This window comes from Chelonoidis abingdonii, chromosome 17 (genome assembly GCF_003597395.2).
Source record: "Chelonoidis abingdonii isolate Lonesome George chromosome 17, CheloAbing_2.0, whole genome shotgun sequence".
NCBI lineage: Eukaryota > Metazoa > Chordata > Testudines > Testudinidae > Chelonoidis > Chelonoidis abingdonii.
The window spans coordinates 7,396,796-7,423,870 of record NC_133785.1 but is presented as its reverse complement, the minus strand read 5'-3'; the positions used below and the strand labels follow the sequence as shown (position 1 = coordinate 7,423,870).

Here is a 27,075-nt window from a genome sequence, read left to right as displayed (position 1 = left end):
ATTTCACAATTTATAAAAGGGGTTCACGGGCTGTTAAAGTTTGGAACCACTGCTCTATACACTAGTAAGGAGATGACATATTACGGTTGTTGGAGGGCTCTATTTAGCAGTAACAGGGCTATAGGAAGTCGTCAGCATTTTTTGTTCTGTGATGAAAACTGGCCCACTCTCTTCCCCATACCAAATGTCACAAATAATTGTCACAACTTAATTTTCTGTTTTGGCTAAGATACTGATTCTTTTTTTTAAAATTGAAATGAATCAGGATTGTTAGCAAGCATTTTTGGCAAACAAATTTGTTAAATGACAATCTAAATGCACACAGTACTGCTTTCATGCTGGCTCCCTCCCAGCCTGCTGGTCCAAAGCTGCAGTAGAGGAGGAGATAGGTGTAAACTGCAGGACCCCAAAATCCACCTCTTGGGTGCAGAGTGGCAACAGCAGCAGCAAACCCTCAGGTCGATCACACGCCAATGGGCACACCCCCAGCCCAACGGACCATGGTGAAGTTAGCACAGCGTCTGATCTCAGGGACGGGCACCCATGAGCCAGGACCGGAGCTAGGTTTCGTGCGCCTACTGGCTGCCTGCCAAGGAAGTGAGTTACTTTCACTTTCATTCCTCAGTAGGCAGCCAGTGAGGGGAGGGAGGAGAGGGGGGTGCTCCGTGGGGGGAGGGAGAAATGTGGGGTGCTCCATGGGGCAGGGGAGAGAAGAACAGATGTTATGGAGGACAACAAAGGATACTGCCAGAGCTGCTGAGCCTGCCTCACCTCATGCCAGGGGAAGGAGTCACACTCGCAGGTGGAGTTCCTTCCCCCACCCCTTCCCAGAGACCCCAGCAGCCAATCCCCTCCCTCAGACTGTGCTGCATTCGTCTCTCTAGGACCCAACAGCCCTGCTCTTACATGCTCCACTGCTTCCCGTCTGTCCGGGCTCCCGGCAGAGCGGTGCCCCCAGACCTAGTGGTGCCCGAGGCAGCTGCCTATTCTGCCTATGGCTAAGGATGGCCCTGCTCCTGGGTTATTCACACACAGCCTCTGGCATGTAAGCTGCTCCCAGCTATTTGCAAGTGAGTGACACTAGCCAATATCTCTAGTCCCAAACACAACCCTAGGAACCTCCATCTTGCAGTGTCCAGTTATGCCTGCTGAACATCACAAGCTTATTTGAGTTCATCAATTTAACAAAGAAATTGATATGTACCAGGCTTGTTGTCCCAAGGGGAGCCTCTGACACACTTCCAATCAAATGCACTGCTTCAGGTAGAACAGACAGACAAATTTATTAACAATAAAGATAGATTTTAAATGATTAAAAGTCAAAGCATAACAAGTCAGAGTTAGGGCTTGGCTACACTCGAAACTTCAAAGCGCTGCTGCGGGAGCAGTGCCACGGGAGTACTTTGAAGTGTGAGTGCGGTCGCAGCACCAGCGCTGGGAGAAAGCTCTCCCAGCGCTGCACATACTCCACCTCCTCATGGGGATTAGCTTGCAGCGCTGGGAGCCGCCCGCACTCCCAGCGCTGCAGCGCTGTTTACACTGGCGCTTTACAGCGCTGTATCTTGCAGCGCTCAGGGGGGTGTTTTTTTCCCCACACCCCTGAGCGAGAAAGTTGCAGCGCTGTAAAGCGCCAGTGTAGCCAAGGCCTTAGTTACCAAAAGAAAATAAAAAATAAGCACGCAGTCTAAACTCTCAACCCTATTAGGCTGGGCAGCAACTAGATCACCTCACTGGATATTGCAGTCCTTAATATACAAATTTGTTCCTTAAACCTGGGGAAATCTCCTGTGCTGGAGTCTTGTCTTCTTCTCACAGTGTCTTGGTTGCTTGCAGCACAGGAGAATTGCCTCTGGGGAGCTAATATCTGGTTGAGTCCCCAACTTACAGCATGTTTTAGTGACCACCATACAACACAATTCTCATGACTTCACATGCATTAATGATTCTCTATCCATATATGTGTAATGACTTTCAGCAGATCATAACCTTTCCCCTGATACATATAAAGCATGCCTTGTAAGGTAAGATCATGATTATATGAAAATGAGGAATATGGGGGTTACAGTATGCTCACCCAAGGTATAGAATGTCATTATGCTATATCTGTATTTCAAAACTTGTGCTGTGTTTCTGGGTGACACCCCCAGACAGATTGGCATCAACAGTGCCTAGCCTGTTTGATGGCCCATCAAGGGTCATCAGCTGTAGAAACAACCCATTGAAAGAAGCCAGGGGTTACACCTTATGAGTCAGCAGGACTTGTAGGACATGCCTATGGACAGGAGACTCCAAGATTTTTCCATGCCCTGTACTATGAGTTTGTATTTGGGACAAAGGAAATACTAAACACATGGCAAAGGATATAAAAGACAGCTACATCATCTCCATCTTGTCTTCAATCGTGCTTCCCACCTCTGGAGTAGTTTCTCTACAAACTTAAACTGCTCTGAATGACCCATCCAAGCTGTGGATGTATTCCAGAGGGACTTTCAAGCCAGCAAATTCACCAGTACTGCTAAGAACCTGATATAGGGACTTTGAAGTCTCTGTATGTATCTGATTGCGTTACCATTTAAAAACTCTTCTTGTTCTCTTTTTTCTTTATAATAAACCTTTAATTTTAGACACTAAAGGATTGGCTGTCAGCTTGGTATATTGGGTAAGATCCAAACTAATATTGAGCTGGTAACGTGGCTGACCCTTTGGGGTTAGAAGAACATTTTGCATAGTGAGTAAAGTTTTTAAATAACTTCTCACTCTACTGGACCTATGTGCTGATTGGGAGCCAGAGAACTGGAATGCAGTAAAGGGGGCAGTGAGATTTATTTTTTTCAGCTTCTTGATAACCAGCGTGGGGGATCAGAAGCACAGTTTGTGATTCATTGGAGAGTTTAACTTCAGTGTTAGCCACCAGTTTTGGGAGTCTCTGCTCTTCCTTTTGCAGCCTGAACAAAAACCTAACACTAATACCAAAAGTCCAGCACTTCTTACAGTGGTGGACAAATCCTGGAAACGTATGCTCAGGGACCCCATTCCAGCAGGATCTACCATCCATAACGATCACAACAGATGCCTCACCGATTGGCTGGAGCACCCACTTAAACCAACATACAATCCAAGAGAAGTGGTCTCCCGCAGCGACACATTTATACATCAACCTGCTTGAATCATGCATGGTTCTCAATGCATGCAACCATTTCCTCCCAATAATACGGAACAAAACAATAAGAGTCATGATGGACAACACTGCATATATGTTCTACATAAGCCGACAGGGAGGAGCACGATCTCCCTCCCTATGCACAGAAGCCATAAAACTATGGATCACCATTACAGCCTCATACCTCCTGGGTCAGCAGAACATGACAGCGGACACATCAGACAGTTTCCCCAAGAACATGAATGGGAACTGAACAACAGCACATATTCCACATGTAGGGGTTCCCACGCATCGACCTATTCGCAACAGCATGAAACAAATGCCCAAGGTTTTGGTCACTAGCAGGACTGGGAACACAATTCCTAAGGGATGTCTTCCTCATCAGATGAAACACACCTCTCCTGTAGCATTCCCAGTGACTCAATTAATCTCCAGGGTAATACATAAGATATGAAACAACGAAGCCAAGGTCATACTTATAGCCTCGACATGGCCCAGACAGACATGGTTCCCATACCTGAGATGCATGGTGATCTGCGCACCATATCCTCTCCCGCTGCAATGGGATCTTCTCTCACAAGATGAACGTAGAGTCCTCCATCCAGACCTGGAGAAACTTCACCTGAAGGCATGGCTCGAATACAAAGAATTAACCTGTTTGGAACAGGTTAAACAGGTGTTAAACAGCAGAAAGACAACCACTTGTGCAACATACCTACAGAAATGGAAGAGGTTGTCCATGTGGTGCAGAAACAAACACATTACTGCACTTACAGCACCACTTCATTTGATCTTGGGGTACATCTTAGAACTGAAACAATCAGGATTACCATAAGTACGGTTAAAGTACACCTAGCAGCCATACAGGTCTGTCTCATCTTACGCTGGGGTTATGTTCCGCGGTCAGTGCATAAAGCGAAAACCGCGTATAGTCAAAATTACATTGAGTGTAATGGTGGGCGGAATCGCCCGCACTAGAGGAACAGTATTTAAATTGTTATTGTCATAAACAGATAGCTAAGGGTTAATGTCTCTTTCACCTAGAAAGGGTTAACCACCAACACCTGACCAGAGGACCAATCAGGAAACAAGACACTTTCAAATCTCAAGGGAGGGAAGCCTTTGTTTGTGGTTTTGGCTTTGTTCTCTCTGGGTCCTGGACAGGACTAGAGGTGAAACCAGGTTTCTGCAATCTCCCTGCTACAGTCTCTTATCTATTCAGAATAGTGAGTAAGTAAAAAGGCGATTATAGTCTTTTTATGTGTTTTTCTTTATGTGCAAATGTGTAGTTTGCTGGAAGTATTTTAAATTGTATTTTTCCTGGATAAGGCTGTTTATCCATTTGTTATAAGCTAATGGACCCTGTAATATTTCATCTGGATTAGAGACAATTTTTATGTTTTTTCTCTCTTTTTATTAAAAGTTTGCTTTTTAAGACCTGTTTGATTTTTTTCCTAGTTAAGGCTCAAGGGGATCGAGTCTGTACTCACCAGGGAATTGGTGGGGGAGAAGGGGGAATTCCTCTGTGTGTTAGATTCAAGGGGTTTGAATTACAGTATCTTCCAGGGTAACCTAGGGAGGGAAGTGGTTTATTCCCCTTTGTTGTGAGACTTGAGGAATCTGAGTCTTGGGGTCCCCAGGAAGGTTTTTGGGGGACAGAGTGTACCAGACACTGGAATTTCTGGTTGGTGGCAGCACTACAGGATCTAAGCTGGTAATTAAGCTTAGAGATTCATGCTAGTATCTCATTTTCTGGATGCTAAGGTTCAGATTTGGGAAAGAATACTATGACAGTTATTTTTCTCTTTTTTGTTTTGTTTTTGCTGACCCTGTAAAGCTGAATTTGTGCATGTTAAATGCACATAAGATGCGACAGACCTGTAATTGCTTTCCATCATAGGATCAGTGGTGTCTCAGTATTCACACACCAGATCACAAAGCATTTCCTCACAGGTATAACCCAGAAATACTCAACCCCGCACCAGCATGGGATCTAAACCTGGTCCTTAGAAGCCTTACCAAAGCACCTTTCGAACCATTCACGACTTGTTCTCTACTACACCTCTCAATGAAGGTAGCATTCCTGGTAACGATTACTTCTGCGCAAAGAGTAAGTGAAATAGTGTCTCTCATGGCCCACACTCCATCTACCATATTCTTCAAAGACAAAGTGACACTAAGACCACACCCAAAATTTGTCTCCAAGGTATCATCGTCCTTTCATCTCAACCAACCAGTTCACTTACTTACGTTTTACCCTAACCCTCATGGGACTACAGAAGAGACAATCCTACACTCTCTAGATATTAGACGTGCATTTGCATTTTACCCACGTAGAATGAAAGCATTCCAAAAATCACAGAGACTGTTCATCTCCACAACTGAACGATCAAAGGGATCTGCAAAATCAAAACAAAGACTTTCAAAATGGATCTCCAATTGTAGCCACCTATGCTATCAACAACAAAAAAGGGAACCCTCAACGGGGATCAGAGCCCATTTGACGAGATCAATATCAGCTTCAACAGACTTTTTGAACAATGTACCACTCACAGAGATATGTTGAGCCACCACTTGGGCATTCAAAAACACAATCATTAATCTCTACGCAATAATGCAAAGCCCAGGGCTCAGATACAATACTAGGCTGAACAGTGCTAGCATCAACTAGGCATTCAACTCCGCAGCCCATTAATCCACAGTAGGGCACTGCTTTACAGTCACCTGAAGTGGAGCATCCACAGGGACAGCACACAAAGAAGAAGAGAGGGTTACTCACCTCATGCACTAACTGTGTCCCTTTTGGGTGTCCCACTACCCACCTTCCTCCCCTCTACTTCGGAGTTTGCATTAAAGACTCCGTGGTAGAAAAGGAACTGAAGGGGTCAGGCCGTGGACATGCTAGATGAAGTGCTAATGGCACTGTGAGACAGCTACTGCGCATGGACATCCTGACCAGGCATTGCTACTGAAAATCTCCCATCAAACAGGGCCGGGATGCACCGACACCTAAAGTGGAGACCCACAGAGATACTCATCTCGAAAAACCTCAATTACTACACAATGTGAGTAACCCTCTCATTCCTCTTTTCTGAGATATGCTTTAACTATAGACAGGTGTTTGGTAAATACCCAGGGAGCTAAGGACAAGCCAAAGAGAAGCATGGTGTACTGATAATGCTGATCTGTCATTACAAATCTCAGAAACTACTGTGGCTTGGGAAAATCACTACATGAAAGTAAGCATCCTGAAGATTGAGGGCAGCAAGCCAGTCGTGATTCAAAGTGGGGAGAATAGTAGTTAGCGTGACAATGTGGAATCTCATGTAATTGATGTACTTGTTGAGACGCAGGCTGAGGATAGATCTCACCCTCCTCCCTTGGACTTGGAGGGCAGGAAGTACTATGAGTAGAATTCCTTTCTCCAGTTCCAAAGGGGAACCTCCTCTCTGGCCTCTGAAACCTGGCAAGACTGTGCAAAATCTTATCTATTAATAATAAACTAAACTTAAGGGTACTGCTAAGCTAGCCACAACTAACAACTATATACAGAAAAATCACAGCACTATGGAATAAAGCCTGAGGGGAAAAGAGTCTGAGCACTCTGACTCAAGCCATGGGAGGTGAGAAGGAACTAGGGAAGGGTGTAGTGAAGCCCTTAAATATCCAAGGGAGCAGGGCCGGCTTTAGGAAGTGCGGGGCCCAATTTGAACATTTTTGATGGGACCCTGGCGGGGATGACTTAAAAAACAAACAAAAAATGTGGGGCTTGTACTCACCGGGCAGTGCTCCGAGTCTTCGGCGGCACTTCGGGTCTTCGGTGGCACTGAAGGACCCGCTGTCAAAGTGCCGCCGAAGAGCCAGAGCGGGTGAAGTACCCACTGTCGAAGTGCCGCTGAAGACCTGGAGCACCGCCGGGTGAGTAAAAATTAAAAAGGCACCTCTAGCCAGGGAAAGGATTCTCACTGGGAGTGGGCCCTCTTAGGTGCGGGGCCTGATTCGGGGGAATTGGTGGAATAGGCCTAAAGCTGGCCCTGCAGGGGAGAGGCTAAGGGGTCAAGAGGTGCAAGCGCTGCCCCATGTGTACTGTTAGGTAAAGTTCTCTGGCTTTGGTGCACTGAGCACACACTGACCTGAGCAGAATACATGTCTGCAACCACTCTGTGGGATAGCTACCCAAAATGCACTTGCACTGCCAGGCATGCTGCCGAGAGCACCGTGCTTGTCTGTGGGGAGCAGTGCAGTCAGTTCTGCATGGCTGCTTTTGCATCAGTTCAGCCTCCCCTACTCAGTTCTCCAGTGTAGCCAGGTTGGCAGAACTGTCCCCTGCTCATCAGACTTAATGAGGGTAACTTTCAGCAGCAGGTACCTGAAGACGCCAACCCAGCTTGGCTCGCTGCGTGTGACTTACCAACAGCTGGCCAGAAGCTATCGCAGGAAGAGGCATTTGACAGCATCAATTCTGTTGATTCAGAACCGGGTAAGACAACGTCCAGAGGACGTACATTGCCTCTGAACACACACAGAGCTACCCAGACGCCCCACAAACGCTCTTTCCAGTGACCGCACTGGGGCTTGGATCCAGTCACCTTTGTACTAGAAAAGTAGATAAACAGGCCAGCAGTTCATAGAACTACCACAATCATATTGCCCGTTATTCTTTGCATGACTGAATTAGGGCCCTATAGACGAGCAGACTCACCCCCACAGCGCCTCCTGCCAGTGTCTTCCAGGGAATTAGCTCAATCCAGCCTGGAGCATCCTCTGCAGGCCAGTGATCCACCTTCTAGCTACTGCCCCCCCGTGTCCCTCCCAGGACCCCAGTGCCTCTTTTAACTGGGTCTTCCCTCCCTGAGGAACCCCCAACCCACTATCCCCACTTTGCCTCAGTATTGGCTACTGCCCAGTCTCCATCTAGCCCCCGTTCACTGGGGCAGACGGCAGTATCAGCCACTCATCATAGGCAAAGGGGTTTGGACTGGCTGCCTTTGCCTACCCCTGGGTTGCCCCCCGCAACCCCCAGTACCTCTTGGCCTTTAGGCTAGGCTGCAGACTGGGGCTTTCCAGGCTGGAGCTCCCCAGCTCCTCTGCCTTTCCCCAGCCCTGCTCCACCCTTGGCACCTTGTCTCACTCCCTGCAGCCAAGCCCTTCTCCCTCTACAAGATTCATTGCCTCTTATAGGGGCCAGCTGGGCCTGATTGGGACCTGGACACAGCTGGGCCTGCTTTCTCCCAATCAGCCCAGGCTTCTTGCCCCACCTACAGTCCTTCTCCTGGGCTGTTTTAAGCCCCGAAGGGCAGGAGCAGGAGCAGGGGATCACCCTACTACAGGCCCCTATTGTGCCAGGCTCTGCACAGACCCTCCCTGACTGAGATCAGACTCACATCAAACTGAGTACTGTGTAGCCCAACAGCGAGAGACAATCAGAATAGACAGAGGGTGGGAGGGGAAACAGAGGCACCGAGGGGGGAAGGGACTTGCCCAAGGTCATGCTGCAGGCTAGTGGCAGAGCTGGGAATAGAGCCCAAGAGTCCTGTGCCCTGCTCCCTGGGCTGGGATGTCTCTACCCTTAACATCCCTTAATATCTTATTCCTTTCTCTAACCCCCTCGCCCTCCCTTCCCCACTGAGCAGCCCCATGATGGCTCCGAGATCATTCTCCTGTGCAGTTTCTATTTCCCTTACCACAACACTGGAGTTGATTGAATGGCCTGCTCTTGTCTGCATTTACACATGCTCAGAGTGGATTTTGCCCACCATTTGTCCATAGATTTCATGGCCAGGGACCGTTCTGATCATTGGGCATGACCTCCTGCATCAAACAGGCCAGAGAACCTCACCCAATGATTCCTGCATTCAGCATCAATCCAGTGGTGGAGCTAGAACATACCATTCAGGGAGACATCTGGCCGGATGTAAAGCTGCTAAGGGATGGAGAATCCCAACCAGGGGGAGCTGCCCCAGTAGGGAATCTCCCGCCTGGCTAAACATTTTCCCCTTATTCCTTGTGTGAATTTATTCAGCCCTACAGCTGCTGGCTCTGCTCAGTCTGTGTCTACCAGATTCACAACCCCCCCTAGGATTACATGTGGCTTTTGCCAGGCCTGGCAAAGAGGTCCCATTCGCCTACAGAATGGTATCAGACACTGGGTAACTAGCTTTGCAGCAGTTCCCAGCGATAGAACAGTATAAGACAGTTATCGCGAGAGCATCATGTTCATTTTATGTTTACAGCCTCTCTGGAGGACAGAGCTGACTTGTGGGGAGAAATGAGTGAAACTAAGAGGAGGAAGACAGCAACCATGGAGAACAATGCAGATGGGGCTCTGGAGCAAGAGCCACTGTGTGGCTTGCAAGAGAGGACAGAGCATCTCATGACAGACTTTGGCAGCCAACTGAGTTTTTGCCTGTGGAGTCCCAAGGAAGGAGCAGATGCCAGCATGTTCCTAGGTGGAAGAGCGGAGGGCTTTACAGCTGTATCAGAGGACAGAACCAGAAGTAGTGAGAATCTGTGGCAGGTTGGTCAGGGAAGAAGCTCTCCAGAAATCAAACTTGGTTTGAGTCAAAGGGAAGGGTCAAACTGGATGGCACCCACAAGGCCATGTTCTCCAGTACTGAGGGGTGGTGTGTCCTGGAGGAAGGAGCGTGGGCTTCAGAATCAATTGGTGCTGAGATCTAATGTGTCTTCCCTCTCTACCTCACTTTCCCTGTCTGCAAAATGGGAATAACACTAACCCAACTACCAGAGGGAGTTGTGGCTACAGGTAAGAATGTGTGGAAAGCATTTTGAGAGGCTTAGATAGAAGGGATAAGGATTATCAATCAGGAGTAATAAGTCAACATGGCTATGGGGATTTCTTTTAAAAAATCCTTCTATATTATGCAAAAGTCTGGGTTTGGTTTTCAGAGGAGAGCAAGGTGGTCTGGGAGTGTGGAGCTCAAAGAAGGGAGTGGAAGGGGGCCTAGGGGTTAGAGCACAGGTGCAGAGACTGGGAATCAGGACTCCTGGGTTCTAATCCCACCTCTTGGAGGGGAGTGAGGTCTAATGGGGAGGGTAGGAGCCAGGATTCCAAGAGCCCACTGAGATCTGTGGGAATCACATACACTTCATATCTTGACCAATGGGGCCCTGTTTAGCCCAAGGGAAAGACTGGAAATATTTTGGGATGTGGAGACTTCCATCTGCTGTTTGAAAAAGGCACCAGTAATTTGTGGTGCCAGGCTCTTGGTAGCCCAACATAAGGGGCCTGAATTTGAGGGTGATGGCCAAGCTCTGTCTGGAAATCAGGGTCCTTACAGCATCTCTAGTTGGATGCTCAAAAAATGAGGCACCTGATGTCACTCTGCTTTGGAAGAGTTTGGCCTGGATGTGTGAGCAGTACCTGGCATTAGAGGACATGGGCTCCAGGTGCTGCTGTAACCTCCCTCGCCAGTGGGGAGGCTTCTCTGCTCCTGTCTAGTCACAGACCAACGCCTGTTTGTATTTGTCCCACAGGTTGACCACTTGTGGCTGCAAGAGATTTCCAACCTTTCTGAATGGACATCCTGAAATGGAGATGCCCTTAGCCGAGGGTATGAGAACAGCTGTGCTCCCCCTTCAAACAAAGCCAAATAAAGACCATCCATTCACTGGGGTTCTTGTTCTTTATTGTTGGATGTCAGTAAGGCCTAAGAGCCCCGAAATGCACAAGGACACCTCTGTGTTAGGCACTGTACAAAAATGGAACAAAGTTTGTCCCTTGCCTAAAATTGCTGACAGTCTTGTATTAGAAGGAGGGAGGGCAGATGGCTTTGTGGTCAAGGGACATGACAGTGGTGCAGGACTCCTGAGTTCTTCTTTGAGTATGTCCCATGGGAGCTCCACCATAGGATGTTTGTGCTGTGTGCTCTTGACTGAAGACTGCAAAGTAGTGCTCACGGGCCTGCCCCTGTGCAGAACACCTCATGGTGGGTGGTGGGCTCAGGTCCTCCTCAACTGCTGGCAGCTCAAGACAGTCTTTGCTGTTAATTTCCCACTTTTCTTTCTTTATTTTTGTTTCATAGTTATTTACTTTTTTTTTTTTTTGTGGAGGGGGTTTTCTGCCTTCTTCTTCTGGAACCTTTGTTTGTGCTGGAGCACAATTTGTTATGCCTAAGACCCCAGGGTTTAAGCCCTGACAGACCTGCTACAAGTTTTTTCCCAACAGTGACAGACATTTGAGTTGCCTATGGTGTCTGGGGGACTCCCATATCCCCTCAGGCTGAATAGCCTGCTCCACCGGTGCCACAACAGGTGCAGTGGCACCAGGCTCCTTGGTTGGCAACATGGTACCAGTGGGCCCTGTGGCCCCCAAGGCAGTGTCTGGTGGTGGCTCACTCCGTGGCCAGAGCCTTGGAGAGACCGTCAGCCTCCCTATCTCAGCCTCCCAGGAAGGAGTCGGTGGGTGTTCACCTCTGATTCCGTGCCTGGAGGGTGACCAAGTGGTGGGACTCCGGCACAGGTGGGTACGCAGAGTACTGCACCCCCACTCTCATCCTCCCCAATGAGGTGATTATGGCCCCTGCTCCATGTGTTCCACAGGAGGCCTCTACAGCCCACCAGGAACTATTGAAAAGGGTGGCATTGAGCCTCAACCTTCAAGCCGAGGAGGTGGAGGAACCCTCGAACTCCCTCTTCAACGTCCTATCCGCCTCGGTGCCGTGCAGGGTGGCTCTCCCACTCCATGAAGGGGTGGCGAAAATTTCAAACACCTTGTGGCAAACCCCAGCTTCCTTGCCCCCCATCTCTAAGAGGGCGGAATGGAGGTACTTTGTGCCCACCAAGGAGCATGAATACCTGTACACCCATCCTGCTCCCGGGTCGGTCAACCACAGGGAGAGGCAGGGCCAACCAGCCCCTACTCCAAAAAATAAAGACTCAAGGAGGCTGGACTTATTCAGGAGAAAGGTTTATTGATCCTCGAGTTTCCAGTTAAGGGTGGTAAACCATCAAGCCCTCCTAAGGTGGTATGAGTTCAATTTGTGAGGCTCTCTGCCCAAATCTGAGGACTCCCTCCTGAAGCGTGACAGGAAGGAGTTCAAAGCTCTGATGGAGGAGGGTACAGCAGCTACCAGGCCGACCCTGCAGGCAGCATTGGATGCCACGGATACAGCAGCAAGGTCTATGGCCTCCGCGGTGTCCATGAGGAGGGCGTCATGGCTCCTACTGTCTGGGCTGTCCAGCAAAGCACAGAACTCCTTGCGGGAACTTTTGTTTGACAGCAAGGCCCTATTTGCGAACAGATGGACGTGAAATTGCATGGCCTGAAAGATTCCCGCACAACGCTTAAGACGCTTGGCCTCTATGTCCCAGCTCCGGCTAGACCAAGTTGAAGCCTCAGCTGGCTCCCACCCAGGCCACCCACTCTAAATATGAGCCCCCTTATAAAAAGTCTTGGGACTATAAGAAACATCCACAGAGGCTTTGATGGGACATGCAGGGGCGATTTATCAGTTCATACTAGGGATCTACCCACAGTAAAGCTTCCCTTCTCCAACCGGTTGTGTGGTTTTCTCCCAGAGTGGTTGCGGCTGACCTCGGACCGATGGGTCCTCAACACTGTCTCCCAGGGCTACACCCTCCAGTTTACCTCTACCCCACCCGACCACCCCCATCTCTCCTGGGGGACACCGCACAAGGCCCTGCTCAAGCAGGAGCTGGGTGGCTCCTTGGGTTAGGAGTGGTGGAAGTGGTGCCAGTGGAGTTCAAACACAAGGGATACTACTCCCGCTATTTCCTTATCCTAAAGGCCAAAGGGGGGCTGTCATAAATAGATAGCTAAGGGTTAATGTTTCTTTCACCCGTAAAGGGTTAACAAAGGGAACCAAACACCTGACCACAGGACCAATCAGGAAACAGGATTTTTCAAAGTTGAGGGAGGGAAGTTTGGGTCTGTGTCTTTTGTCTGGCTCTCAGCTGTGAGAGGGGATCTTTTCTATCTGTAAGCTTCTAATCTTCAGTTTCAAAGTTGTAAGTACAAAGGTAGAAAAAACAATAGGCTGTTATTGTTTTTCTGTATTTACATGTGTGTAGTTGCTGGAATGTTTAATGGTCTCTCTTTTTAATAAGGCTGTTGTATTCATATTTTCTTTTAAGCAATAGCCCTGTGTATTGTCAACTTGATCAGAGATCATGTTCATGTGGTTTTTTTCTTTCTTTTTAAGATTGTTGCAGTTTCTCTCGTGGTTTAGGCTAAGAACGATAAGGGAGGGGAAATTCTTTTGTGTCTAGATCTACGGAGGGTGAATCTCTTTGCAGCGACCAGGGAATTGGGTGAGAGATAAAGCTAAGGGGGAAGAGAGATAGGAATCTTTTCGTGTTTCCTTTGATTTGGTTTGTCTGCTTTGCTGGGAAGAAAGAGACATGCTTCTTGTATTGTGATGTAAAGAGTTGCATCAGTGTAACTCTTCATGGTAGCCCAGAGAGGAAGGTTGTGGTCGGGAGGAGAGGGAGAGAAGTGCGGTTATTTCCTTTGTGTAGCTCAGTGGCATCTGGTCTTGGGCGAGTTCCCAGGGAAGGTTTGGGGAGACCAGAGTGAGCCAAAACACTGGAATTTTTGGATGGTGGCAGCGATATCAGATCTAAGCTGGTAATTAAGCTTAGAGGGGTTCATGCTAGCTTCTCAGTTTATGAACGCTAAGGTTCAAATCTGAGTAGGAAGCTATGATAGGGGCTCAGGCCCATCCTTGACCTGCGAGGCCTGAACCAGTACATGGTAAAGCTCAAGTTTTGCATGGTCTCTCTGGCCTCCATCATCCCCTCCCTGGATCCCAGGGACTGGTACGTCGCCCTCGATCTGCAGGACGTGTACTTCCACATTCATATATTCAAGAGGCACAGGTGTTTCCTCTGTTTCACGGTTGGGCAGGAACACTACCAATTTATGGTCCCGTTTGGCCTGTCCACTGTTCACAGGGTGTTCACAAAATGCATGTCTGTGGTGGCCTACCTCAGACGTCGTGGGGTTCAGATCTTCCCCTATCTTGATGACTGGCTGGTCAAGGGCAGCTCCAGGTCACGGGTGCAGGATCACATGGCGCTCCTCCTGTCCACATGCACCACTCTGGGCCTGTTGGTAACTGACACCAAGTCCACGTTAGTCCCAATGCAGCACATAGAGTTTATTGGGGCAGTCCTGGATGCAACATCTACCAGGGCCACCAGACAGGTTTGAGACCCTAAAAGGGCTCATCAACATGGTCACAAGGTTCCCTGTGACAGCATGACCACAGCCAGAGTGTGCCTCCAGCTCCTGGATGACATGTTGGCATGCACATATGTGGTTCGCCACACCAGACTCAGGATGAGGCCCCTCCAGCTCCGGTTAGCCTCAGTATTCTCCCAGTCCAGAGACAGGAGAACTGTGCCCAAACTGGGGCTCACTTCCCTACAGTGGTGGTCCTCCCGAGGTAACATGCTCCGCGGGGTCCCATTCAGTGGCAGGCCCCCATTGGTGGAGCTAGTGTCCGACACGTCGGATCTGGGGTGGGGGGACCATTTGGGGAATGTCCAGACCCAAGGTCTGTGGTCTGCACAGGACCTTTCCCTGCATATAAACATCAAGGAGCTCCAGGCAGTCCAGCCGGCATGCATGGCCTTCCACTCACACCTGGAGGGCAGAGTGATCAGGGTTCTCATGGACAACACAGCCTCGATGTTCTACATCAACAGGCAATGTGGGGCCTGCTCCTCTGCCATCTGCCAGGAAGCCCTCAGGCTGTGGGACTTCTGTATAGCCCACAACATTTGCCTACAAGCCTACCACTTACTGGGCACCCAGAACTCATGGGCGGATCGCCTGAGCTGAGACTTCTCCTCTCAGCATGAGTCACTACACCCAGAGGTGGTGCACAGGATTTTCCAAGAGCGGGGAACTCCCCAGGTGGACCTGTTCCCGACTCTGCAGCAAAGATAAAGAGGTATTAGTACCGTTATATAAGGCACTGGTGAGACCTCATTTGGAATACTGTGTGCAGTTCTGGTCTCCCATGTTTAAGAAGGATGAATTCAAACTGGAACAGGTTCAGAGACGGGCTACTAGGATGATCCGAGGAATGGAAAACCTGTCTTCTGAAAGGAGACTCAAAGAGCTTGGCTTGTTTAGCCTAACCAAAAGAAGGTTGAGGGGCGATATGCTTGCTCTTTATACGCTTGGCTCTTTATAAATATTATCAGCAGGGGATAATAATTAGGCGAGGGAGAGCGAGATTATTTTAAGCTTAGTACCCAATGTAGACACAAGAACAAATGGGTATAAACTGGAACAACTAGGAAGTTTAGACTTGAAATTAGATTGAAGGTTTCTAACCATTAGAGGAGTGAAGTTCTGGAACAGCCTCCAAGGGGAGTAAGTGGGGGCAAAAGACATATCTGCTTTAAGACTAAGCTTGATAAGTTTATGGAAGGATGGTGCATATGATAGGGATAGCTTAATTTTGGCAATTGATCTTTGATTATCAGCAGGTAAGTCTGCCCAGTGGTCTGTGATGGGATGTTAGGGATGGATGGATCTGAGTTACTGCAGAGAATTCTTTCCTGAGTGCTGGCTGGTGAGTCTTGCCCACTTATGCTCAGGGTTTAGCTGATCGCCATAATTTGGGGTCGGGAAGGAATTTTCCTCCGGGGCAGATTGGCAGAGGCCCTGGAGGTTTTTCGCCTTCCTCTGCAGCGTGTGGGCATGGGTCACTTGCTTGGTGGATTTCTCGCAGCTTGAGGTCTTCAAACCACAATTTGAAGACTTCAATAACTCAGACATAGGTTAGGAGTTTGTTACAGAAGTGGATGGGTAGGATTCTGTGGCCTGCTTTGTGCAGGAGGTCAGACTAGATGATCATATTGGTCCCTTCTGACCTTAAAGTCTATGGGTCTATAAGAACTGCTGGTGTCCTCCCTTCTGCTCCGAGGGTGGGCAGGGTTGGGCTTTGGCACCATCTCCGATGCCTTCCTCCTGTCCTGGTCGGGCCAGCTTCTCTATGCCTTCCCCCTGATCGGCAAGGTCTCGGAGAAGATAAAAATGGACAGAGCCCAGGTGCTCCTGATTGCCCTGGCATGGCCTAGGCAACATTGATACAGGACCCTCACAAGCCTGGCAGTTGCCCCAACGTGGCCGTTGCCATTGCCATCCCACCCGGACCTGCTCTCCCAGGACCAGGGCCACCTCCTCCGCCCCAACCTAGTGGCACTATCTCACAGCATGGCTGCTCAATGGTTAGGCTGGGAGGAAAGGACGTGCTCAGAAGGGGCTCACCGCGTCCTCTTGGAAAGCAGATGGCCCTCCACGTGCAGGGCCGGCTTTAGGCCAATTCAGCCGATTCCCCGGAATCGGGCCCCGTGCCTTAAATTTTTTTCCTTACCCTGGCTGTGGTCTGCTCCAGGGTTTTCCATGGCCCTGCTCCCCTGACCAAAGTGCCAGCGGGAGCGCGGCTGCCCCACAGCCCGGCTCTCCCAGCTGGAGCCCCAGCCGGAGCGCAGCAAGCCCCGCAGCCCCGCTCTCGTGGCTGGAGCCTCGGCTGGAGCGGGGCAAGCTGCCTCGCGGCCCCGGCTGGAGCCCTGGCCGGAGCCCCGGCCGGAGCGGGGCAAGCTGTCCCGCAACCTTGCTCTCCCGGCTGGAGCCTCGGCTAGAGTAGGGCAAGCCACTCTGCTCTCCTGGCTGGAGCCCCGGCCGGAGCGTGGCAAGCTCCACCGCCCTGCTCTCCTGGCTCGAGCCCCGGCCGGAGCGGGGCAAGCTGCCCCGCGGCCCTGTTCTCCTGGCTGGAGCCCCGGCCGGAGCGCAAGCCCTACCCTGCAGCCTTGCTCTCCCGGCTGGAGCTCTGGGCCCTTTAAATAGCCCCCAAAGCCCTGGGATAGCGGGGGGCTCCGGGGACTATTTAAAGGGCCGGGGCTCCAGCTGCCTCTGCCACCCCGTCCTTTAAATAGCCACCGGAGCCCCCCCCGCCCCCATGTATTCTCCAGGGCTCCCGTGGCTATTTAAAAGGTCCGGGGGGGTAGAAGCAGGGGAGCCCCAGGCCCTTTAAATAACCCCCAGAGCCCTGGGATAGTGGGAGCCTTGGGGGCTATTTAAAGGGTGGGGGCTCCAGCTGCCTCTGCTGCCCCCCCTGCCTGCAGCCAGCTCTGCATCCCATGCCCACAGCCAGCCCCTGCCAACCCCCCTGCCCTGTCTCCAGCCAACCCCTGCCACACACCACTGTGGCCCTGCTCAAAGCCAGCCAGCCCCCCCCACAACCCTGCCTGCACCAGCCCTGCACACCCTGCCCGCCCTGCCCACACCCAGCCCCGCACCCTCTGCCCTGTCTCCAGCAAATCTCTGCTGCACCCCCCTGCCTGAAGCCAGCCAGTTCCGTACTCCTCTGTCTCCAGCCCTCTCAGTCCCTGCTGCATCCCCCTGCGACCCTGCCTGAAGCCAGCCCACCCCACACACCCCTGTCTCCAGCCAGCCCTGCACCCCTTGCCCTGCCTGCAGCCAGACCCTATCTCCAGTCAGCCCCTGCCCTGCCTCCAACCAGCCTCATGTCCACTGCTGCCCTGCAGTTCCCAGGGCAGTAACCCTGCACACCTGCTTCAATGAGGGGGGCAGAGAGCAGCTGGGACCCACACATGTACACACCCACAGGGAATGGCAGGAACCCACACATGTGAAATGGCAGTCATTAATAGCCAATCAACAGCATATATGATGCAATGTATATAATATATGATTTTATTATTCATATAGTTATGGAAAATAAATAATACATGAAAGAAATGAGAGGCTTTTTTTTCCACTTTTTTTTTTAAGTCATCCCTGCCAGGGCCCCGCCGAAAATTTTCGAATTGGGCCCCGCACTTCCTAAAGCCGGCCCTGTCCACGTGTCAGGCCTACCTGGCAAAGTGGTCTCAGTTTTCCCAGTGGGTAGTTGATCAGGGTGTTTGGGCCTAGCACCCTCATCCATTAAAGTGCACTTGGCTGCTATATCGGCCTTCCACCCGCCGGTGCAGGGACACACGGTATTCTCCCATGCTATGATTGGCTGATTCCTCAAGGGACTGGATCATCTTCTCCTGTACATTAGGCCCACAGTCCAGCACTGGGACCTGAACTTGGTGCTGGCCCAGTTGACGGGTCCCCCGTTTGAGCTGCTAGCTACATGCTCCTGGTCGCACCTCTTGCAGGTGGCCTTCCTGGTGGTGATCACATCAGATAGACAGGTCTCGGAGCTCAGAGCCCTGACCTCTGAACCTCGATACACAGTATTCCATAAGGATAAGGTCTGCTCCAACTACATCCTTTGTTCCTCCCCAAGGTGGTCTCCACCTACCGCATGGGTCAGGACATCTTCCTGCCAGTGCTCTGTTCCAAGCCCCATGCGTCCAGTAAGGAGCACCGCCTCCACATTCTGGATTTGAGACAGGCTCCAGCCTTTTACCTGGAACGGACAAAGCCATTCAGGAAGTCCTCACAGATGTTCATCACCTCAGATGAGCGCATGAGAGGTCGGCTGATCTCCACTCAGTGGCTCTCCAACTGGATCACTTTGTGTATTTGTACCTGTTACGACCTGGCGGGGATTCCCCTGTCGCAGATTGGAAGGGCACACTCGACTAGGGCAAAAGCCTGGTCAGCTGCCTTATTAGCCCATGTTCCCATTCAGGACATTTGTAGGGCTGCCACAAGGTCTTCCATTCACACTTCACTTTGCATTATGCGATCGTCTCCCAAACTAGAGAGGATGCTGGGTTTGGCAGGGCAGTACTCCATCCTGAGAGTCTGTGAACTCCTACCCACCTCCAACAGGTATAGCTTGGAATTACCTAATGTGGAATGCACATGTGCAATCACTCGAAGAAGAAAAGACAGTTACCTTTTCCATAACTGGTCTTTTTCGAGATGTGTTGCTCATGTCCATTCCACATCCCGCCCTCCTTCCCCTCTGTTGGAGTTGTCTGGCAAGAAGGAACTGCGAGTGGAGGAGCGCGCTGCGCCCCTTATACCGCATCATGGAGGCACCACTCCAGGGGCCACCAGGGGTGCTCCCCTATGGGTACTGCTAGGGAAAAAACTTCAGGCATCAGTGCACATGGTGAGCACGCATACCTACTGTGGAATGGACATGAGCAACACATCTTGAAGAACACCAGTTACAGAAAAGGTAACTGCCTTTTATTATCTCTCTCTTTCTTAATGAGTCCCAGCATTAGTGGGGGATGCTGTGGAGGTAGTGGGGGGAGCGAGGGAAGAGAATGATTAGTGGGGGATGCTGTGGAGGAAGCGGGGGGAGTGAGGGAAGAGAATGATCGGAAAGTTCTGGGAACTTGCAGAGAGAGAGAGAGAGACACGAGGAGTGCTGGGGACGTGGCTGTTGAGTCCTGGTGGGGTAATGGGGGGTGACTGGGGAGGAGAGGTAGTGGGGGGAGACCAGGAATACTGGGGGAAGAGCGAGGATGACCAGGGAGGGCTGGGGGAGTAGTGGGGAAGGGGGGGGACCGGGACCGGGAAGGGTTAGGGAGTAGCAGGGGGAGGGGGCTGACTGGGGGGGTAATGAGGGGTGACTGGTGAGTGCTGGGGAGGAAGTGGGGAGGGAACAGGAGTACTGGGGGACGAGCGAGGGTGATGGGGTGGGCTGGGGGAGTAGTGGGAAGGGTGACTGGGAAGTAGCAGGGAAGAGGGGGGACTGGGTAGAGTTAGAGAGTAGCCGGGGGAGGGTGGGGTGACTGGGGGAGTAGTGGGGAAGGGGGGTACCAGGGCGGGCTGGAGGAGCCGTGAGGAAGGGGAGTCACGGGGGGGGGCGCTGAGAGTAGTGGGAGGGGGGACCGCGGAGAGTCAGGGAGTAGCCGGGGGGGGCTGAGGAGAGAGCGAGGAGGCCGGAGCGGGCGGGGAGGGCCGGGCGCTGGAGGAGTAGTGAGGGGGGAACCGGGGAGTAGCCGGGAGAGGAAGGGGGACCAGCGGCTGGGCTGCTCGAGCGGGCGGCGGGCGGCTGCTGGGCAGATCCGCCGGCGGGGGCCGCTCTCCCGTCACGGGGCGCGGCGCACAGGCCGCGGGCGCCATGGGGTGCCTGGGCCATCCCGGTCCCTCCTCGTCCCGCCTCTCCCCGCACGGGGGGCGGGCCGGGCCGGCGGGCGATGTCGGCTGCAGCGGACGCGGCCCGGGCGGCCGGAGGCGCCGGGCCGGTCAACTCCTCCTGGGTTCCCGCGGCTGGGCCGGCGCCGGGCCCGGCTCCCCCGCGCCTCTGCTGGGCCGCGCTGCTCGCCTGCCTCAGCCTGGCCTGCGCCTACGTGGGCAGCCTCTACGTGTGGAACGCCACCTGCCGGTGAGTGACCCCCGGCCGACACCCACCCCCCTGGGACTGACCACCTGCCCTCGTGAGTGACGCCCCTTGTCCGCCTGGGACTGACCCACCTGCCTGGTGGTGACCTCTCTCCAGATCACAACCCCACCCCGTGCGAGGCATCTGCCCCCAGTGAGTGACACCCCCCCGGGAACCCCCAGCCCCCTGGGACTGACCACCTGCCCTGGTGCGTGACTCTCTCCAGATACCAACCACCCGTGCGAGGGCTCTCCCATGAGTACACCCCCGGCACCAGCGCCCCCTGGACTCGACCACCTGCCCTGGTGCGTGACCTCTCCTCCAGATACCAACCTACCCCTGCGAGGCATCTGCCCCAGTGAGTGACCCACCCCCTCCCGGTACCGACCCACCTGCCCTGGTGAGTGATTCCCTCTCCTGATACCCACCCGCCATCCCTCCAGTCACCTGCCAGAGTGAGTGAGTGTCTAAGTGCGCCCGCGTACTGGCCAGCAGACCAGCATCCGCCGAAATGCCGCCTACAAGCAGCGTCATCCAGAGGCATCACAGATTTTCGGCAGCATTTTGGCGGCAACGCCTCTGGATGATGCCACTTGTCGGTGGCAAAGCCTATTGACGTTGCCGCTTGTCGGCGGCATTTCGGCAAATGTTCATCTGCCACCACGGTCCTCCATGACTTGTCGTCTGGCACTAGCCAGACAAAAAAGGTTGGGGACCACTGAGCTAGGCCATTGCTTTGGCTGGGAGAAACTGTCCAGTGCCTTGGAATGGAAACTCCTTGGGGCAGAGGGGCTGGAGTTCTGGTCCATGACTGCACAATTCATATAATAATAATAATGGGAACTGACATAGTGTTGCCTTCCTGAGGCTGAAATGATGGCTGGAGGAAGTATGAAGGCCTCCGTCCTCTATGGGAGACAAATGCCAGTGTTAAATGTTGCATGGCCAATAAGCAGATGGAATAGGAGAGGTTGTGGGAATTGGCAGGAAAATCATTAGATGTGAAGAGCCACAAAGATGGGGAAGAAGGAGGGAACTCAGGAAAGGCGGGTGGGGAAGGAAGAGAAATAAAGGCCAGAGGGGAATGGGGTGGGGGAATTCTGTCCCCAACATGAAATTGTCATTAACAGTGGGATTCGGCTCCCTCCCCCAAATGAGCTCAACACCCCTGGCTTACATCAAGACACACAGAGGGAAAAGCATAGCCCAAAGTCACACGGTGGGTTCGTGGCAGAGCCAGGAATAGAACCCAGGAGTCCTGAGGACCTAGACCCTAGGCCGCACAACAAAGCAGCCTCCATTCCTCTGCACCCTGAAGGTTTGTCTCCATTTGCAGAGACCACCCGGCTGTGATCAAGCGGCGATTCACCAGTGTTCTGATCGTCGCCGGCCTCTCGCCACTCTTCGTCTGGCTCTGGAAAGAGCTGACAGGCATTAAGGTAAGATTATCACCTGGTCTCTACCTCCACCCTCCCCTCCCCTGCCCATCTGCAAGTTGGGCTGCCTACCTCAGAAGGTAGTCATGTGACTCATGTAGCAAGCTGGGGCTCCCTTGCAGCTAGCCTGGTCCTTCACATCGCCCCTCCTTCCTGGCTAATCCCATCAGGGAGAATCCTTTTAGTTAGTGCTGTGCCAGCCACTGCCTCACCCTCTGGCTCTGAGTGTTGTATGACATGGGTGCTTGGACACCCAGATTAAGATCAGGTGCCTCTGTCATGCTGGGGACTGCACAGACCCCCCAACCAAAATCAGGGCCCCATGGTGATAGGTGCTGCACAGGGGCACAGTGAGAGACAGGCCCTGCCCCGAAGAACTCACAGTCTAAGCAGACACAGGGTTGGAGGGGAAACAAAGGCACGGAGAGGAGAAGGGACTAGCCCAAGGTGTCTGAGCCCTGTGCACTAGGGTTTGGGAGCTGGCTGCAGGGCTGGGCCAGGGGGTGATGGCCTGCATGGTCCTGATCCACATGTGTCTTGTGTTTTGCTCAGCCAGGTATATCCCTGCTAGTTCTGCTGGGCTTCCGACTGGAGGGAATTGTGCCAGCGACTCTACTGCCCTTGTTGCTCACCATGGTATGTGTAGGGCTAATGCCCTAGGGCTGCCCTGCCCCAACCTGCCAGGCCCCTGATAGAGGCTTTGCTGGGAGCAGGTGCCTGCTTTCTCTTGGGGGCCAATGGTTTGCCTGTCAAACTGCCTTCTCCCCAGCCCCGCTTGCTTTGGCATGCCAGCAAACACAAGAGATGCTAGGCTCAGTGGTCTGCTCTGTGCTGCTGCCCTCGCTGCAGGGCATGGACTCCTCCATTGTGGGGATGTGGTGCAGGCTGGTCTGTCCTGACCTTGCTAGCAAACTGGGCATAGAAGAGCTGCCCCTCTGAGATCAGGCAGAAGGACTGTGACTCACTGAGCAGACAGGGCTTAATAGCCAGATGCCACCTCTAGAAGTGCTGAGCAGAGATTTCCAAACTGCCCAGGGGCTTTAGGTGCCCATTAAAATGCCAGGAAACCAGGCACCCAGATCCTTTATATGACGTTTGAACAATGGCTGCTGTCTCTGGTGGGGACAGGACTGACAGCTGGGGTAAACCTGAATGCCAATGGGGATGCTCACTCAGCACCTCCTTTTCTGTGCCAGGTCCTGTTTCTTGGGCCCCTCATTCAGCTCTCGATGGACTGTCCCTGGGACTGGGTTGATGGACTGAAGGTCATGTTCGGTAAGGCCTTGGTATTTAGATGATGGTAGCACATAGGAACAAAGACTAAAATCGTCTCCTCTCATGCTGTGTGCCGAGTGCTGCGCGGACACAGTGAGAGACAGTCCCTGCCCTGAGGAGCTCACAGTCTAGCTAGACAAATGGTGGGAGGGGAAGGGACTCACCTGAGGCCATTGGTAGAACCAGGATTGTACCCCTGGAGTCCTGGCTCATGCTGCCTGTAACAGCAAGCTGCAGGGAATGTTGGTGGTGAGCTAAGGGCAGTAGGGGGCATACATCACCAGAGCTCTGTGTCCCCTGGGAGCCGCTCAGAGCTAGTGGGAGTGCACAGGGACAAGGAAGGGGGTCCCAGAGTCATGGGAGGGGGCACCCTCGGCCTATTTTTGCTCAGATCTATTGAGATGAGATGCCCAAGCAGCACTGGCGAGGGGAGCTCTGTGCCAGGTCTCCACAGGACATCCCAGAGACCTCCAGCAATGCCAGACACATAATGCTACCTTCCTTGTCCCTGGAGACCCCCGCTTCTGGGTGCTGTGCCTGAGTGACATGCGCTGGCTCCGCAACCAGGTGATCGCACCCCTGACGGAGGAGCTGGTGTTCCGGGCTTGTATGCTGCCCATGCTCATCCCTTGCACTGGCCTGGGGCGAGCCATCTTCACCTGCCCGCTCTTCTTCGGAGTTGGTGAGTACCCAGCACTGCTCAGGCCCCCTGACTGAGCTGCCCCATGGTAGGCAGAGCTCCTTCCCCAGCCACTGCAAAGCATCCAGGCAGGGTCAACAGTATGGCTCTGGGCACAGCTTCCATCCCCCATCCCCAGGTTGTGGTGGGGGGAGAGTCAGGGGCATGGGACCTAGGCCCAGCATTGCTCCTTCTCACATCACTTTTCCCCACCCCTCTTCTCTCTCTCCCTTCCTCTTCCTGAACCCAGTGGGGCTGAGGGGTTTGCACTGATCCTACCCCCACCCCCTGAGCAGCTTGGCAAGGGAACAGTATGTGGGGGGAGGCCGAGTTCAGCTTCTCCACTCCCCTCCCCAGGCCCACTGAGCACAAAGCAAGCCCTTCTGAGCTAGGGATGTCTGCCTTGGGCGCAGGAGCATGGATTAGAACCCTCAGCCCTATGCACAACCCGCTGCCTGGTGCCCATTAGGGGCCAGCATGCTCCCAGAGATGGGGAGCAGGTGCAGGTGGGATTGGTGCAGCCTGGTCCAAGCAGGGTTCTCCTCAGATCAGCTCCTGCCAGTGGAGGCTGGGGAGGGGGTGCCGGGCTGGCCACAGGCACTGATGGACATTTCCCTCTTCCAGCTCACTTCCACCACGTTATTGAGCAGCTACGGTTCCGCCAGAGCAGCGTGGGCAGCATCTTCTTGTCGGCAGGTAGGAAATGGTTGCCAGGGTGATGGTCCTGAACTAAGGACCCCTAGACCAGCTCTACCTTAGCCTGCTCTGGGTGCAGCTGGTTGCGTGTGAACCTGCTAGCATTTCCTCCTCATTACCAGGGGCAGAGGTAATTATGGTCAAATCCCTACCTAGAGCAATCGCACGCATCTAGCCAGCCCTGGAGCTCCCCTGTGCCTGTCTCTGGCTCTTAACTGAGGAGAATCCCCTCCCTCACTCCCACTCCCGGTCTGCCACCAATGATGTGTGTCTGTACCACAGGTGTGGAGATGCAGCCATCTCTGGGGAGAGGAATATGAATTGTCCCACGGTATTGGAGGCTGTTGGGTCAAAAGCACAATGAGAGCAGTGCAAGTTGCTGGGAAGAGTCTGGAGCGAGTTGGGGGCGGAGGGTGAACAGCAGCTTCCCTCCAGAACAGCTGGTGAAGTCTGGAGGGAAGCTGCCAGTGGTGAGTAAGGCAGCAACAAGTACCAGAAAAGAAGGGATGCATTAAGTGGGGAGCCAGTGGATACAACCCTGGTGATTGAGTTTCATTGTCAAAGGGGAGCTAGTAACAGAGCTGAAATAGCCACAGAAGGGATAATACCTAGAAAGAGGAAAAGTTCCAGGAGACCAGTGAAGGAAATAGGACTACTAAACATCCTGTAGACAAGGTGAAGTGACAGGAACAGAGACATTGGCAGAGAAGGGTTACTGGTTCAATCAATCAGGAAGCCAACACATCAAGGAATAGTGTCTTTATTGAAGCTGGAACTCAAAACAGTATGAAGGGTGGGGTTTATGTTCGAGTCCATTGTATTTTCTAAATCAAAATTCTTTTGTTCACTATATGTAAATTGTAATCTAGAAAGTGAGTTTAATTAACATAGCTGTAGTTAGTTTGGCCTCTCTCTGGATCCCTGGTGGTGGGGGAAGATGTTGCAACCCTGTTTTAAGCGCGCACAGGTTTTGGCCAGAAGTGATCAGTGGTGATGCTGTATGAGGGAGTTTCAGTGGCGCTCTAAAAGATTCTGCTCTCTCCTGCAGCTTTCCAGTTCTCATACACAGCTGTCTTTGGGGCCTACACAGCATTCATCTTCATTAGGACAGGTCAGTGTTGCAGGTTGCCTTCCTGTGCAGAGTTCCCTCCCCAGCCTGGCATGGAATCACCAGCCATTTCTCTATCCTCTGCCACTGGGGCTCTAGTGAGATAAGACCAGATGCCTATCTTGGAAAGAGTCACTTCCCCTGTTTATGCCCAGTGTTCCTCCCTTATAACCAGTTGGGCTCCAGGGGTTTGCCTCTCCCGCAGGGCAGTCTGCACTCCAGACTCCCACCCACCTTGTGTCACACATCACCTCCATGTAACAAAATTAGTTCCGCACATGGATGTAAAAAATTAGAGAGAACGCTGGCTCCAGTCCCCACAAAGCTGTCAAGGGCTGCTTCAGCTCATCTCTAGGCTTATGAATGCATGGTTGTGGCACATTATGGTTACAAAAAAAAAGTGTTCTCTTCTCCCATCCAGGACACCTGATTGGCCCTGTGTTGTGCCACTCCTTCTGTAACTACATTGGCTTCCCTGCCATCTGTGCTGCCCTGGAGCATCCCCAGCGCCTCACTGTTGTCATCTCCTATGTACTGGGCATGGTGCTCTTCCTCCTGCTCCTGCACCCCATGACTGACCCAGCTTTCTTTGGAGACATCCCTGTTTGCTCTCTGTCTGCAACCAGTTCTGGCTTCTCTGTGTGCTCCTGACACCTGGGGCACGGGTTTCAGACCCGACCGCCCCCTTCCCCACCCGAGAGCAAGAGATATATTTTTTTATTATTAAAGTACTTTGGAAGGTGTGCTAACTTGTCTGTCTTCTACTGATTTTGAGGGCTGCTACAGCAGGCCCTCCTCCCATCCCAATGGGGTAACATCATTTAAATCAGCTTCTGTACCAAATGACTGGAGGATAGCTAATGTGACTCCAGTTTTTAAAAGGGCTCCAGAGGTGATCCTGGCAATTATAGCTTAGTAAGCCTGACTTCTAGTAAAGAACAAAATTGTCAGACACAGATGAACAGAATTCGTTGGGGAAGAGTCAGTCAACAAGCATGTGAACAAAAAGAATCCGGAGCACTTAGATTTTCAGAAAGCCTTTTTAGCAAGGTAAAGTGTCATGGGATGAGAGAGGGGGAAGGTCCTGTCATAGGTCAGTAACTGGTTTAAAAGATAGGACTAAATGGTCAGTTTTGGGAATGGAGAGAGGTCAATAGTGGTGCCCGTGGGGGTGGGGTCTGTACTGGGACCAGTCCTCTTCATGAGCTACAAAAGGATCTCTCAACATAATCCCAGCTATGCATATAGGACCTGGGGGGCAGGGGCACTGTGCAAACAACATTAATAGGCAGCAGGTTTAAAGGGAAGCCTGGACTCTGGTCAGGAAGACCGGACTAGCGGAACCATTGGTCTGACCCTGTAGGGCCATTCTTACGCGTTTTCCAGTAAACCCTCACTTAGGAGCAACCTCAGCACCCAGGTTT

General features: G+C 52.3%; 2 protein-coding genes across 2 annotated transcripts in view; both read left to right on the top strand.

The window, feature by feature from the left end:
• TOP6BL (TOP6B like initiator of meiotic double strand breaks) overlaps nucleotides 1-10,643 on the top strand; it is a 63,725-nt gene extending 53,082 nt beyond the window's left edge. Inside the window, exons 14-15 of the mRNA XM_075073346.1 lie at nucleotides 7,523-7,640; nucleotides 9,394-10,643. Of these exons, the coding sequence (XP_074929447.1) occupies nucleotides 7,523-7,640; nucleotides 9,394-9,887 (612 nt within the window). The 3' untranslated portion in view covers nucleotides 9,888-10,643. The remainder of the gene's footprint in view (nucleotides 1-7,522; nucleotides 7,641-9,393) is intronic.
• Nucleotides 10,644-20,235: 9,592 nt separating this feature from the next.
• RCE1 (Ras converting CAAX endopeptidase 1) lies at nucleotides 20,236-26,394 on the top strand. The gene is made up of 8 exons (XM_032798788.2): nucleotides 20,236-20,460; nucleotides 21,794-21,896; nucleotides 22,446-22,529; nucleotides 23,090-23,168; nucleotides 23,683-23,850; nucleotides 24,472-24,543; nucleotides 25,592-25,654; nucleotides 26,073-26,394. The coding sequence occupies exons 1-8, from the start codon at nucleotides 20,273-20,275 to the stop codon at nucleotides 26,300-26,302; spliced, it is 987 nt and encodes a 328-aa protein (XP_032654679.1). The 5' UTR covers nucleotides 20,236-20,272; the 3' UTR covers nucleotides 26,303-26,394.
• Nucleotides 26,395-27,075: the final 681 nt, after the last annotated feature.

Coding starts and splice junctions, on each gene's coding strand:
- RCE1 (XM_032798788.2), top strand. CDS start 20,273: ATGTCGGCTGCAGCGGACGCGGCCCGGGCGGCCGGAGGCGCCGGGCCG. Junction 21,897..22,445: donor AAGAGCTGACAGGCATTAAG/GTAAGATTATCA, acceptor TGTTTTGCTCAG/CCAGGTATATCCCTGCTAGT. Junction 24,544..25,591: donor CAGCATCTTCTTGTCGGCAG/GTAGGAAATGGT, acceptor TCTCTCCTGCAG/CTTTCCAGTTCTCATACACA.